This window comes from Heloderma suspectum, chromosome 8, assembly GCF_057233095.1.
Source record: "Heloderma suspectum isolate Gila_16-S chromosome 8, 16-S_ref, whole genome shotgun sequence".
Taxonomy (NCBI): domain Eukaryota; kingdom Metazoa; phylum Chordata; class Lepidosauria; order Squamata; family Helodermatidae; genus Heloderma; species Heloderma suspectum.
This window is the reverse complement of record NC_139465.1, coordinates 15,173,776-15,189,455: the sequence shown is the minus strand read 5'-3', so window position 1 is coordinate 15,189,455 and position 15,680 is coordinate 15,173,776. Positions and strand designations below refer to the sequence as shown.

Genomic DNA, 15,680 nt, shown 5'->3' with positions numbered 1-15,680 from the left:
TTATTTATTCCATTCATATCCCGCCTTTCCTCCAAGGAGCCCAAGGTAGGATATATGATCCTCCTCCTCCTCTCCGTTTTATCCTCGCAACAACCCTGTGAGGTAGGTTAGGCTGAGAGTCAGTGACCGTCCCAAAGTCACCCAGTGAGCTTCATGGCCAAGTGGGGACTAGAACCCAGATCTCACAAGTCCCAGTCCAGAACTCTAACCACTGCACTACACTGGCTCTCTCTCTGAAACTTTGATGAAACATTGGCCTGACTTTTCAGGTTAACTTTAGCCACAAATATTGTTGCATGGTTTAAAGTGTCACTCTCCTGCATATTGTAAATGTGCTAATGTTGTTGTTATTTTTATTTTTACAGGATCCAGCTGGTGAAGGTTACAGGGAGGCAATTGAAAATGAACACTTTCATCTAGAAGGTACTTTTAAAAAAATTAATAAATGCATACGTTGCTACTATGCCTTTTTTTAAGCAAAGGAAACACTTTCTGGTCATAATAAAGAGGTGTATGTGCATGTGTGTATGTATAGGTGGGTGGATGAAGAAAAAGCCTCTTGAATTTTTTTTGTCAACCAGAGAAAGAGATCCGTGTTGCCTGGATAGCACTGGAGCCATTCAAATCTCCTCTTATCAGAAACACTGGTGCAATGTGTAATCATTACGGAGGGTTGAGGAATTCATTTGGTTCATATTTTAATGCAAATTTATCTAATTTTGCACTTTCAAACCAATATGCAAACTGAAATTCAGTTATCCTTTGAAATGTGCACTTCTCCAAATTTTGCAATTGACTTCTCCAGTCAAACAATTCATACAAAAATGTGTATATTAGATGGAAGTGCACACAAAAATGCACATATTCGTGAAATGGACATTAAAAAATACTTTACATTAGGAAAATTCTTTGCAGGAAATGTGTATATTAAGCAAAATTGTGTTAAAATGTGTGTATTAGGAGAAACGCATACCAAAATGTGTACCAATTTTCATGAAAACTTTAAAAAAAAGAAAAAAAAAAGAAATCTCAATATTCAGGACGAACTGAACCTAAGACTGGGGGGAAAAAAATCAAAGTTTGGGATGAACTGAATTTAAGATTGGAAAAATGAGAAATTTAGGGTGCAATCCTATGCAGATAAGCGGCCGCCTCCAAACTCAGACATGACCACCTATCCAATGCAGGGAAGGAGAAGCACAGAGGGGATTGTTCCCTCCGCACTTCTCCTGCCCTGCATTTGTGGCTAGACAGCAGATTTTGGCTGCCTAGCTGTGGGAGAGCACAGTGGGGGAGGAGGCTGCTGGACGACACATAGGCATTTCCACCCTCTCCGCCCTGGGATGCCCCCCAGAACGCCCCATTTTGGCCGCTCCGCGCTGCTCTTGTGAGCATGGGGTTGTTCTGCGCTGCCAGCGAGGCAGTGCGGAGTGGAGGGGGGGAGGTTAGTTCCCAGAAAACCAGATATCCTATGGCTGTCTAGCCGCTGACTAGCGGCCATAGGATCGCTCCCTTAAATTAACAGATTCATCCATCCCTAGTGATTAAAGATTTTGTCAATAGTAAGAACAACAGGGACCTGCAACAGACATGTTGCTGAGCAGCCTCTCTTCAAACAAAGGTATGCTTCTCTTCAGGGTTCCAGGCAATTTCTTCTTTCAGGTCATTCCTCTATTCCCTCCTCCTGTGATCCATTTTGCTTTTCCAACTTGCTTGTCTTCATTCTGTGGTTGCTAAGCATGTTCAGCCCTTATGCACTGTTCTTGGGGGGGGGGGTATGTTTCCCCTCTGAGGTTTCCTTTTTCAAAATATAATTTTTTTCTTCATCTGCAAAGCTCAAGGTTCCCTCAGCATCCCAGTGCTTCCCCCTTGTTTCCCAGTAGCCCCATTTTGGTTACCACGCCCTCAGCACTCACCGCCTGAGTTTGCTATTAGAGGGAGAGATTACAAGCAGAAGCCACTTAAAAACAGTATGAAATGCCATTGCTGTGGACACTTCCATTTACTTCTACGGCTTCTGAACACCAGATGTATATATCTAAATCACTATGTTGCCTTGAGCCGTAGATTATGGAAGGCAGCAAAAGAGCCCCCTTAAGGCAAATATCATACCCAGCATATGAAATTCTCTACCTTGCCGGCAGCAGTCCTATCTTTTAGGCAGTAAAGCACCCTTTCTTGGTATTTTGTGTGCATAACAGTCATTGCTAAACGCTACGAGGAAAGCAGGAAGACCTTCTCATGCTGGGAGATTTCTTCCCCGGGTTCCCATGGAGTTGCAAGGCAGATAGATGGTTGCTTCATGGGCTTTCATCTTCTTCCTTTTCTTCTTCCTTTCTTCTTGAATGGGTACCTTAAAAGCAAAGCTTTGATGTCTCTTGTGGAGTGCCAGTACAACATGGAACAGGTCCCAGAACGCATCCACCCCCCACCCCCGGCAACCCACTGGTTCTTCCTAGCTAGGATATCAGCACTTCTGGGTCAGGTTTGGACATTAGCCTGGGCTACAGGCAGATTGTTGGCCTTGGTAGTTTGGCTCCTTAGCCTTCCTCCGGGTATCCTCTGCCAGCTCTCCTCCAAGCTCACCTGCCTGCATCTTCATTCCAGCCTCCCTCTGGATGGATTGTTCATCTCACATCTCTGACCTGCCACTGTTTGTGCTGCTGGATTGATCCACCTGTGGATCTTTCCTAGAGTAGCCACTTGTGAATCGTCAAAAAAGAGGACATACATCACCCCAAAGGAGGACACCTATTTGCATAAACAGGGTATATGCTAATTTAGATGTATAGCTGCAAATGTATGAATATTTATTACAATTTAAATGGAAATACAGTACATCTTGCCATAGTGTGGAAGACTGGGACCAGGTGAGCTGTGTGCCTTGTTCAGTCTGCTGTCTGGGTGCTGTTGATGGGCAGCTTCAAGGCCCAGTCTCCCGTCTGATGGTTCTTTATCTTTAACCAGACTTGGACTGCACAGCTCTTCCAACAGAGGATGCCTTCAAAACAGAGGGCAGCCCTTAAAATAGAGGATTATCCTCTGCAAAAGAGGACACATGGCCACCCTACGTCTGTGCTCCATCCAGCATATGATTCAATCCTGGCAAGATTCAGATTTTAGCTACCTGTGGCCTGGTGCAGAGTTCGAGTCTCAAGGATGACCTATATAGTGGCAGTCATGCCCTACAGGCTATTATGTACTTTCTCTTCCTTGTGGAGCAATGGCCTGTGATATTTTTCCGAGAGTGCTGTGGCACATAGCCATAGTAACGGATCATGTAGCATTATATCCATTAGCACTGTGTACTGCCTGACTAATATCACTGATCTAGTCAAATCCCCAAGATTCCTGATGAGACAAATAAGCATTTCTTGGATTTGTATCTTCTCAGGTTGAGGTTGGGGGTGGGCTTCATAGCATTAGTGTGCCAAGATTTGAGTCCCGAATATGTTCTGTAGCAGAATTGTAGCAAAAAGACAAAGTAGCAGTTAGATAAACAATTGTTTTTGTTTTCATGTAGTCAGTGTCATGATTTCCCCCCTCCCTTACCCATGGTGTGTGTGCGCGCGCACACACACACACACACACACACACGCTCAAATGTATTATTAACAAGCTATCTGAGCAGCAAAGATAAAAAGAACTGTCTGGTCGGTCCAGAAAAGAAGCTGGATTTAACTTCTGGGTTGTTATGTAAAGCTTGATCAAATCCTTTTCGTCTTAACAGACTTTACTGGTCAACAGCAAAAGGCTCTGTATTCTGGGATTAAGATTGTGTTTGGTAAGAGGACTGGTGCATTAATGCTTTTCTTTTGAACTGTGGAAAGAACAAAGTAAACATCAAAAGCCTTAAGCCAGGAGAGTGGGCTGTTGACTCAGTGTTGATGCTTGATAAGGGGCAAGGATGCAACTGGGGCTACTCTTTTTACTGAGTGGCAGGCAGAAAGAAAGTGTTCGACCACCTTTGCCTATTTCAGCCTGTATTTGCCTTTGATTTCCTGGCTTTGTAACACCCTGTAAATCTGGGATGATTGGATTTTTTTCTTAGATGATCACAGTGGGCACCTGAAGTTAAGCAAAAGATCCTTTGTAAACCGCCCAGAGAGCTTCAGCTATGGGGCGGTATAGAAATGTAATAAATGAAATGAAATAATGTTCACCACCAGTGGATACAGCTGGACCAGCTTCTTGTTGTTGTTTTCATTGTTTTCTTCTCTTTCCTCTGTTACTTGGAATTGGAGGTTGCTTAGAACTGGAAGCTATGAATGCAAGTACATTAAAGACAGTAGTGTTGCAGTGCTGACTCCAGGTTTTCAAGGGTCCTTGAGCAAGACACCCTCAGTGGGCCCCCTCCCTCAGTGAGTCTACCTTCTCACCACCATTGTCAGCAGCTTGCTAGTGCCCCTCATCCTCTGTCTCATCATTGTTCCCACTTGACAGGCAGAGAACTGGTGAGCAAGCAGGCGGTGGCATCTACTGCTCCTTTTTCTCACTACCACTGTCTGGGCCAGAGTGAGAGGTAGGTTAACATGCAGGTTGCAGTAATGAAAAAGAGAAGCATCTCCGGGGGGCTCTTGTTAGTGGACCCCTGCTGGGGTGTGCGCCTGTCAGGAGTGCTTCTGAGTGCAGGGAGGGGGAGAACAGTTCAGATTCTGAAGAGGAAACACCAAACATGGGGGAGTTATGTTCCCAGGCTAGGCCAGACATGGGTAGGCAAGCTCCTCAGGTTTCAAAGGTCCAGCTGGAAGCAGGTCCCTCGTCTCCTCCCCTGCATGAGAGACAGCGAACAGGGAGAGGCGGTGTTTGGCGAGTCTGAATTAATAGATGCAATGCACAGACGCAGAGCCAAGAGGGAGATGGCTAGGGCGGAGCTTCGAAGGTCTTTACAATTGGCCCTGCGTGAACAGCGGTGCTTAGAAGCCTCACGAGAGAGAGAGACCTCCCCCCACCCCTTAAGTTAGGCTAGTGAGCCTGCCTTTCTTTCAAATGGTGGGCAACTTTCGCAGCTACCTTTTGAACCCCCTGAAGGCATTTCCTTGCAGACTGAGAGTCACTGAGAATTTGCATCTGTGTGACCCTTTGTGGTAATGGAATTAAAAGCTGTAGATTGAAGCCTCTTGTCTGTGTTTGTTTCGGCATGTGAAAATCAGTGGGGGCAAAAGGGAATCCTGACAGCGCCCTCGGCAGATGCCCAACCATGCCTACCTTTGATGCTGGCCCTTTAGCAATGTGTAGGCCGAGTTTATTTCTTGCAAAATCCTCCTACTCAGCCTGGTCCCATGTCTGCAGGCTGAGGAAGGCCCCTAGACCTGCATCAAGATGGAGCCCTCTTTTAGTGCCCAGAAGTGACATCATCCATAGTTGATGGCTGCTGTGGTACAACCTGGAAATGGGAAGATGGGCTAATGGGCCGAAAGTCAAGAGTGAGGCCAGTCAGAGAAGAATAGAGGATAATATGGGGGAGGGGAACTCGTGAAGGACAGTAGTAAAGCCTGGAGAGGAAGGAGAGAGGGGTAACAAGAGGAAGAAAAGGGAAAGATTGGAGAAGGAAGTCTCTACGGGCAGGTGTGCCCTCTGATGAACAGCCAGTTTGCCCTGCACCCAGGCTCAGGCCCCTGCGCAACTCACAACCCTGAAGATAGACAAAGCTCATGCAAGTAGATGAGGAGGAAAGCCTACTGCCAAAAGGCCTAGGGATCGCAGGGCAAAACTACAGAGACTCTTATGATGAGAAGTGTGCATTTCAGCAGATTAGACTCTGTGGATCAAGGGTGCTCTCTAGGTTGCAGTGCTAGCCTGAATAAGGTCAGCTGACCCCACAGGCTAATAGGGACATGCATGCCAGGCCTTATAAAACCCTCACCTCCTCAGTCTGAGTAATTCTTCTCATTGAGGAGCCACACAAATCCTCACACAGTGCCACGTCTCCTCTGGGATCCGACCACCAGCCTGCCTACCTACATCAACAGCCTCTGACCCTGAGGTTCCTTGTTTGCTTGTGACAGGATCATTCCCCTCGCCACTCCATCGGCAGTCTGCCTGAGGCCCGAGAGATACCTACATACACACAATTCATGTTGCATAGATACTATCTGAGGCATAATCTCACATAAACATATGCGCCTTTCCTCCACCAGCAACTATTTTCAGAACCTGTGCTAGGGTGGCTATTTATGCATTGCCAAAAAGGGGGGGAATGCAGCATGCATCCCCCAAAGGAAAAAAAGAGGACACAGATTTGCAACAAGAAAAAATGCATATGCTGATATATGTGCAGAGATGCAAATGTAGAAAGAATTACTATAATTTATAAAAAAAAATACAATACACCTCACTGAGCACCTTCTTTGTCTGCTGCCCAGGGGTACACAGAGGGCTTCATCACACAGAGCTCTTATCCTGCGATTGAGATTGCTCCTTCATGGAAGTTTGCGGGCTCTTTACATGATGCCATGACCCTCCTGCACTAAATATCCTTTGTTCCGTTTTTAAATAGATTGCAGATAATGAGCTATCAAATTACCCCGATGTGTTCCACTTCAGTTTCCTCTGTGAAAAGACTTAAAGCGGTAAGAAGAGGAGTGAGATCAATGAAAGATAATGGAAGACTCAGAAGCGGGGAGAAGGGGGGCGGGCGGGAAAGGAAGTGCATGTAATGGGAGTCAGTGGTGATCCTGCATTTAAAACGGAAGCAGAAAGCCCCATTTTAAATGCAGAATTTTAGGCTGGTCTAGAAATGCCCTAAGAACATAAGAAGAGCCCTGCTGAATCTGTCGAAAGGCCTATCTAGTCCAGTGTTCTGTTTCTAGAGGAAACCAGCTGCCTATGGGAAGCAGGACATGAGCAAAATTGAACCTTCCCCGTCGTGTTCCCCAGGAACTGGTATTCAGGGGCATACTCCCTCTGATACTGGAGGTAGCATATGGTCATTATGACTAGTAGCATTGATAGCTTTATCCTCCATGAATTTGTCTAATCCCCTTTTAAAGCTATCCAAATTGCTGGCCATCACTACATCTTGTGGAAGTGATTTCCATAGTTTAACTATGCATGGTGTGAAGCAGAACTTCCTTTTATCTGTCCTGAATCTCCCACCATTCAGCTTCATGGGATCAAGTTCTAGCATTATGGGAGAGGGAGAAAAACATTCCCCTAACAACTTTCTCCACACCATGCATAGTGTTGTACACCTCCATTATGTCTCCCTGTACTTGCCTTTTTTCTAAGCTAAATGTTGGTGGGCAATTTCAAGGCCCCTGTTCTCCCTCCTTAGAGCTCTTTCTGTTTAAACCGGACTTGGACTGGGCAGCCCTTGAAATACAGGACTGTCCTCTGGCAGTCCTTCAAACAGAGGACTGTCCGTTGTAGGGCACATGGTCACCCTATTCTGTACAGAGTAGCACTGTGGAAGAAAGAAACCAGAACACTGGGTGTTTTGCTATCCTGTGTTGCTTTCGCCTCTGGAAACCCCCTTGATCCTGGCCCTGCCATTCTTCTGAAGAACCCCACACTCGGCTGACGCAGCCCGCGGAGAATGGGCTCGGGGCCAGATGAAAGGCAGCCAGATTCACAGGGGCCATAGGGGGGATTGCAAGAAGCCAGATGAAAAGGCGGGGGTGGCGGCGGCGGCTTGGTTTGGCATGTGGGTCTGAGGTTTCCCTAAACGTGAGCTCTGTTTTTATTTGCTCCATTGCGTGCCAAAAGAGCCGAGTGCCACCTGAGCTGGAAGCTGATAAGCTGGGAAATGGGAAAGGTACCAGTAAGCATAAAGTTGGGAGGGAGGCTGAAACAGAGCTGGGTGCCAAGTTGAAACTGTTTAGCTTGGCAAGAAGAATAAAAATCTCCAAAGAACACAAGACTAGTAGGGCTTAGCAGACGTTTTCCTGTGGTCATACAAAGATCCAGGAAATTGTAAGAAACAGGTAGGCTGTTCACCATGTGCTGGAGGAAAGTCTTTCATTGTCATGCACTTTATGGGAGGGAGTGGAGAAGGAAGGTAAATGTTTTGTGAGGGAGAGGAACAGTTCCCTTTTTCAAGGGAAAATTACCAGTCCATTTTCAAGGACTGGTAATGAATTCACTCACTCCCAAGCTGCTGCTTCAAAATGAGGCATCTCGCTGGATTTTTAAGTGATGCGCTGAAAAACGAAGATTCTAGCACCCTCTGACAATGGCTCAAGTTTATTTTTATTTTATTAATTTATTTCAAACATTTATATATTGCCTTTCAGGATTTCAGGGTGGTGGCAATCAAGGAGATTACAAAACAATAAGATGTATAATCCTTAACCAAGCATTAAGCCACAATAAACAGCAGATACATCCGTAGCAATAAAATGCTTAACAATTAAGACTTTTTTGGCAAATTAAAATGCCAAAGTGAATAAGAACGTTTTGGCCTGGTGTGGAAAAGATTGCAATGCAAGTGCTGGGAGAGCATTCCACAACTAGGGTGCCATTGCTGAGAAGGCCCTTTCCTCTGTTGTTACATGACATGCCTCTAATAACGGAGGCATATGGAGGAAGGCCTCACCAGAAGATCTGAAAGCACAGGCCGCTGGACATGGACAGATATAGGTAGGGGTGGACAGATCTGTCTGTTTTGCTTTCTGTAATGTTTGCATTTTTTCAAGCTCAAGAGTGTCCCGTCCTGTTTCTGATCAGTTTGCTTTTTCTTTTCTTTTTTAACAGAGATTTTAAGATTTAAAATACAGATTTTGTATTTTAACATTTAAAATACAGTAACAAATGTAAAATAACAGAAATGGAAATACTAAAATGCCTGGGAAAATCAGAAGGTCTTCATCTGGTGCCAAAAAGGGCACAATGTAGGTGCCAGGAGAGCCTCTCTGGAGAGTTCATGGTTAGTTCTACGTGATATCTGGATGGAGTCATAATCTCAGTTTTTCTAGTCTGTCACATTCAAATTTTTAAAATCTTAACTTCTTTCTCTCCCAAAGAGGAAGAAATTCAGGTAGATTCTTATCAACTTAAACAAAATTCTCATCTGTCTGCAGTACACCAGCCAAATTCAATAAATCCAGCTATTCCCAACATGATGTACAGTACCTGCCTCCCATACAGCTGTTAAAGATGATGAGCCTGCCAGAAAAAGGTGGCAACTCTCATTCAGTACTAGCATGGGTAAAACCACAGGGATTCAAACCCAGACTTTTAAGAGCTAAGCCTGGAATCCTGGGCCTGGATGGACAAATCTGCCAGTTTTGGTTTCTCCCACATTAGCATGTTTTAAATTGCAAGTTCTTTTTGTCCCAAATATGGAGAGCGTTGCAAATGTTGGTAAATTCTTATCAAATCCGAAGTGAAGCAAAATGGATGCCCGACCCTAGTGCTGTTACTCCAGGAGTTTACGTCAGACTCCTCCAATTTGAGATTTCACAATATGCACATCCTAATGAATGGAGGGCTCAGAGATTGGAGCAGCTGAAAGGTCCATGCCTCTGCCTTTTCCACCCACCAGAATAACCCCATCTTGACCACACTGAGGCCTTCCGAGGGCACTGAAGAGCAGCCACTGTGATGTTTTTTGTGGTGGCTGGGAGAGGGAGTTGGAATGGGCTGATCTCAGAACCCTCCTCCTGATGTTTTAGGAGTGTCTACAGCCTCAAGAGAGGGGATCCACTGTAGTCTGTGGTCCCTGGGACACTCTCCCAGGGACCATAGTTTTGCTCTGTCCATTAATTTATTTAGAAATGTTTAACCCCAGTTTCTACAATGTGTGGCCCAACACTGATCATCTCCACAATCCACCCATGTATGATGGTCTACGAGAGACTCCTGGTCTTGCCGTGTTACGACCTGCCTGGGATCACAAAAACGGGACTGTCATCCATTAGTCTGTGTTCGGCTTGCTGGGTCAGATTATAAAGCTCACTTTAATTGGTTCGTAGCTGTACTCTGAACGAAGGGGAAGGTGGGCTGGGAAAAGGAGACAAATTCCAGAAAGAGCCACCCAGAATAACACACTGATTTGCTCCTTTTTCCACGGTTGCTCTATGCTTATTTTGGTTGGCAACTGTGATTTACAGATACACAACTCATTCCTCTTGCACAACCCAAACTTTACATATTTTAATTTCCACAGTACTTTTTTGCCCTTTCGTTTTGCTTCTCTCCCTTTTCCCTTCTCTTTTTGGTGTGGTCCCTTTAGGGTTTTCTTTTATTTTATTTTAAAGTCCTAAGGAAAAGCCTACACGACACTATTTAAATGAAGGCTGTGCGTAGGTAATGTCATTAATAATGCAGGCTTTGATTTCCCGATCAGTCTCTTGTCAAACTTTAGAAGTTCAAGGAGAAAACTGGGTTTCTGCCACATTGGCAATGATAACAAGAGTTCTGAAGGCACCAGGATAATCATATCCACCTTTTCATCAAAATTGCTTCCCATGGGGGAAGCTGTCACTATGACCCTCGGATAGCTAATCATAAAGAAACAATGCCATAGAGACCAGTCTTGAATGTTCTTCTGGTTGCTACGGAGCAAGCATATGACTGAGGTCCCTGCTATCATGAACAGGTTGACATGTGTTTCTTATCCAGCTATGCCAGCCTTCCCCAAGCTGGTGCCTTCCAGATGTTTAGAACCACACTCCCCAGTGTTTCTGGCCAAGGACCATGTGGCTGGGGCTGATGGGAGATGTACCTCAAAACATCTGGAGGGCACCAGCTTGGGGAAGGCTTAACTACACCGTATAAAATAAAAACAGGCAATTGGAGGACCAGCAGAAGCATCCCGCATCCTCAGGCACTGCCAGGGGTCCAGTGCGGCCCACCAGCATTGTCAACTGCCCTGGGCTGGGTGTCAAGATCCTGTCCAACCAAGACTCTGGAAGGATCGCTCTGGAGGAAGAGGCTTTGGGGCCCCATGGAGAACTCCATTCCACCTGATTATCTGTAAGGAACCTGCAGCAGTACAAAGGCAGCCTGAAGAGCCCCATCTCAGGGATGCCTCTCCTTGCTCTCCCCTCCAAAAATGCTTCTGATCCCATCCCGAGCCCTGCCTTGGCCCCCAGTTTCCTGCCTTGGCCCCCCAGCTTTCAAGGCTGAAGGTGGCAGCAGACCCAGAGTCAACGTACAAGTGCCTATTTGGTTGCCAGAAGGCTTAACTGAAGGATCAGGGAGAGGAAAGGCTGGCAGTGAGCATGTAAGGCTCTCGGTTTCCTCTGGACCTTTGCTGGATTAACAGCTCCTGTTCGATCTTGTTAATGTCCAGCTCCGGAACTCCTTGGTCAGCTCCAGAACTTCCTGGCTTCTCCTCTGCCTTCCAGTGCAGGTCATAGACAATGTGCCCTGCCTATCCATATCCTGGGCTTTGTTCCCACAATGTCTCAAAACAACACTAAGTTGAGGTATTATGGGAATGTTGAAATGGCAGGCAGGTCATGGGGTGCCTGCTGCAGACTGCCATGGTGCTGCTGCTCTCCCCATTTGGGAGGATGTCTCTGCTGGTCTCTGAGGGGTTTGCTAGAGGTCACACTTGGCCCTAGCCGTGGATTGTCTTGCTCCCCATTTAAAAGCAAGCAAACAAGCCAACTTCCAACACATAGAAAACAAGCAGGTCTAGGGAAAGGCTTCCAACATACCCTTCTTCCAGATGTATTAAGTTTCTACAAGCTGGGAGCTTTTCATGCGAGAGAGCAGTGCATTCAAACATGTGATTTCTTTTGCCTATAGTATGAAATGGTACAGCCTAGGAATAGCTGTACCACCAGATTCTGAGGATTGTCTTGCTTGGCTTTGAGTGAGTGGGGGGAACAGTGGTGTGTTTTTTGTAGGGATGGACTGACCCACTCCCATCTGGTTTCGGCAGGTGCCCACTGAAGCATTGCCCCCGCTTGAGTCCCCTGAGACCCCCACTCGAGCCCCATGAGTTTGCCAAGCCGCCTGCACTCACGCTGGATGCCGTCTGCAAGTGCCCGCCATTTTCCTGAGCTTGTTTTTATGAAAAAAGGAGGTCTTTAAAATGCGCGTATTTAAATATGCGCAAATTTAGGCTGGGAAAGGTTAATATACACAATATTAGAGGCATAAATGGACAATTTCTGCCCTTTTTGTGTGAGTACGGGGAACATCTGAGAGGGTGTGAGTGGGGGCGAGCAAGGTCAGGGGCTTGGCAGGTGTGGTCCAAGGGTGCGGGCAAGGGCAAGCCCGACGGACTCCCAGACCCAGTCAGGCACCTGCACCATTCCTAGTTTTTTTGCAGCAAAGGCTGGGAGCATGCATAGATTCATCTCTATTGTTAGTAGTCACATTAAGATGGGGTGCGGTTATAGTGGACATACAATGTGATATAGTAGCTAGTACAGGTGCAGACAACCTGGTGTCCTCCATATGTTCTTCATTACAACTCCCATCAGCCCCAGCCAGCATGGTCCATGGTCTGGGATTATGGGGAGTGTCGTCTAAAGCATCTGGAGGTCAACAGGTTGCCTACACCTGACCTAGACTGTTGAACTATGACTGCGGAGGTTGAAAGTCCTCCTCTGCCATCAAGCTTGCTGTGGTGACCTTGGGCCAGTCCCCATCTCTCAGCTTATCCTACCTAACAGCGTTGTTGTGTGGATAAAAAAAGTTGAGACCCATGGGAACCGTGCTGAGCCCCTAGGAAGAATGGTGGGATAAAAAGATATATGAATAAATATGCATGCGTTGTTGCCAGTTTGCAGCATGAGGCTTCTGTGTTGGAGGGGAGGAAGGAAAACTGAACCTTGGCATAATGTAACTACAATGGGACTGTTTAGGTAAGGAAAAAGCCAAGTTAGGGGAGACCTGAGAGAGGTGTACAAAATTAAGGAAGGAGTTTTCCTAAGGTCAGCACCCCAGATTTCATTTCAATTCCCTCTGTGTTGCCCGACTCCCATCTGTGGCAAGTTGTGCCTATTCATAGATTTTCCAGGAATTTTGCACAATTTGGGGGGGGGGAGGTTCTGCAATTTGCACAAATTATGGCTGAATTTCTGCAAATTATGGCTGAATTTCTGCAAATTATTAATAGATGTCATTGTGTAGTAGCTTTCAGCACAGTGAATGAATTTAATGCAAATTAATGTTAATTATATGCACATTGACGCACAAGTTACTCCCAGGTAAGTATATATAGGATTGCATTCTAGGTCCTCCTTCTATGCTCACCCCCTCTCATTGAATTGAATGGTGCTAGTTTGGCTGAATTTCCCCCCTTATACCTCCAATGTCCAGGCTGGTTGCACAAAACCATTTTTGCTATTATACAATTAAATTACTTAAACTCCATTTACTGTACTGGGGATGGGCGTGGGGGTTAGGAATCTTGTCATTCTTCTGAAGACCTGTAGAATACCTCCAGAAGCGACATTTCTCCCTTTCTGGATATTTGTTTCTAGAAGAAGCTCCACTCAGTAACATATATTTTTTGGAAGGCTAACAGTGTGATCCTGTGCATGTCTACTCAGAAGTAAGCCTCACTGAATTCTATGGGGACTTGCTCCCAGGTATGTGTGGATAGAATTGCAGCCTAATTTTTTTTAGGCTGCAAAAAAGATTTAGGCTACTTTATCCACTTTGTAATGCATCCTTTTTATTGGTTGTAGAACTAGTTGGGGTCCTGGACTTGACTTACAGAACAAGAAAAACCTGATTACTTGCAGGTCATTTTTTAAAAGAAAAAAAAAATCAACAGCTCCCTCACTCACCCAAAGTAGGAAAGTTTCAACCTAAACTAAACAGCTGGACTCTAGGTCGCCTATACAGGAGAATTGCTGCTTCAGGTTAATTTCAACAGCCCCATGGCTTTACATTTATTATTTGCTTTTAACTGACAGACTAATTGTGGTTCCATAAAACTAAAAAAGAGAGAGAGGAGGGGAGACCAAATCTCCTCCAAATAAATGACATGTTCTCCTCCATAGGAGAATAAAGTTGACTGGTGCTTGCACTTTGAGGTCTGGATATGATTGAGATGAAACATCTGTTAAGGGGGGAGAAATGTGAAGAGGGGGAAGTTTTCCCCCCACTAAAAATACATCTTTTTTTTTTCCCCTCAGCAAACTTAAAACATGTGATGAAATTCAACTTTTAAAATATAACCCTGAAGCTACTTGAAAACTATAAAAGTCACCTCAGTATCTGAGGCAAGTCAGAAATTCCACTGTTCATGCTGGGCTGTTATGAAGAGCAGACTTTGGCTGTGTGTGTGTGTGTGTGTGTGTGTAATCTGCCTAGGTAACAAAGGCTACTTGTTCTGCCTGTTGAGGTAAAACTTTGGGTTTCTGTAGCTACTCCAAGCAGAAGTAGGGTCAAAGCATACAATAGGCCCATGACTACTCTGCACTTTCAATTTGGGACAGCAAGGTGGCCAAAGCAATATCCTTTCTCTCCCCCTTCCTTGCAATTGCTGCTATATGTCTGTACTCGGGTATTTGTTATAGTTCGGCCAAGACAATGGGGTTGTTGTGTCTGAAAACATTCGGCCCTCGAGGGCTTCCAGAATTTAACCAGCCTTACTGACTTTATGAAAAGATAGCTTGTAAATTCCATTCCTTGACTGATTTGATGCTTGCTTCTGAGCCAGAAGAGAAAGAAAGGGACTGTTAATTCTACACATACACGTACACACACACTCTCCCGCCGTACAAACTCGGCTTGCCTCTCAGTGTTCAAACACAAAAAAGGAAAGCGGTGTGTTTGTGGGGTCTTTATATGTGGCTTTGTGGAACTGGGATATTCTGAAACAAGGACCATCCGTTGTGATCTCTGTCGTGGTGCAGGGGAGCCAGGGTTCACAGGGACGCAGCACCAGCACATTTTGATTCGCAGGGATGCCGACGTCAGCTGCCACCCCACTCCGCTCAGAACTCCTTGTTCCCTCTGAGCTTAGCTGCAATCCTCGCAGTAGCTGTGGGGAAATATGTATTTTCCCAGCAAAAATATATTGTTCCTTCTTGTAATACACAATATTTTGGGGTGGGCAGTTAAGACCCAATAGCTTCAGGAACATAGGAAGCTGCATTATACTGAGTCAGACCATGGGTGTATCTAGCCCAGTATTGTCAATACTGACTGGCGGCGTCTCTCCAAGGTTTCAGGCAAGAGTTTCTCCTGGCCCTACCTGCAGATGCCAGGGATCAAACCTGGGACCTTCTGGATGGAAAACAGGTGTTCTACCACTGAGCTACTGCCAAGGAACCCGAACTACTGCCGAGGAACAAGCGACCTGCTCCTGGTGGAGATGAAAACTGCCAGAACTCGTTTGCTCATATGGATCAACACAGCTGCCTGCATTTTTGGACTCTCCTAAGGGGACGTGGCTATGGGGACTGTCCCGATGAGTGCCCGTGCTTTGAAATTGAGAGCCAGTGTGGTGTAGTGGCTAGAGAGTTGGACCAGGAGCCTGGAGATCCGGGTTCTAGTCCCCACTCAGCCATGGAAGCTGACTGGGTGACGTTGGGCCAGTCACACACTCTCAGCCCAACCTACCTCACGGAGTTGTTTTTGTGAGGATAAAATGGAGAGGAGGAGGATAATGTAAGCCGCCTTGGGTTCCTTGCAAGAGGAAAAAAAGGCGGGGTATAAATGCAATAAATAAATAAATAATAAATAAAATTGGCCGCCACGCTGAGATGAAAGACTGCGGCGTCAGTGTCAATGATTTTTGGAGGCGTCTGTCAGGGTGGAAACTG

General features: G+C 45.8%; 1 protein-coding gene across 1 annotated transcript in view; it reads left to right on the top strand.

Moving 5' to 3' along the window:
• NKD1 (NKD inhibitor of Wnt signaling pathway 1) overlaps positions 1 to 15,680 on the top strand; it is a 192,027-nt gene that overhangs the window by 111,007 nt on the left and 65,340 nt on the right. Inside the window, exon 4 of the mRNA XM_084812416.1 lies at positions 366 to 423. Coding sequence (XP_084668542.1) covers positions 366 to 423 — 58 coding nt within the window. The remainder of the gene's footprint in view (positions 1 to 365; positions 424 to 15,680) is intronic.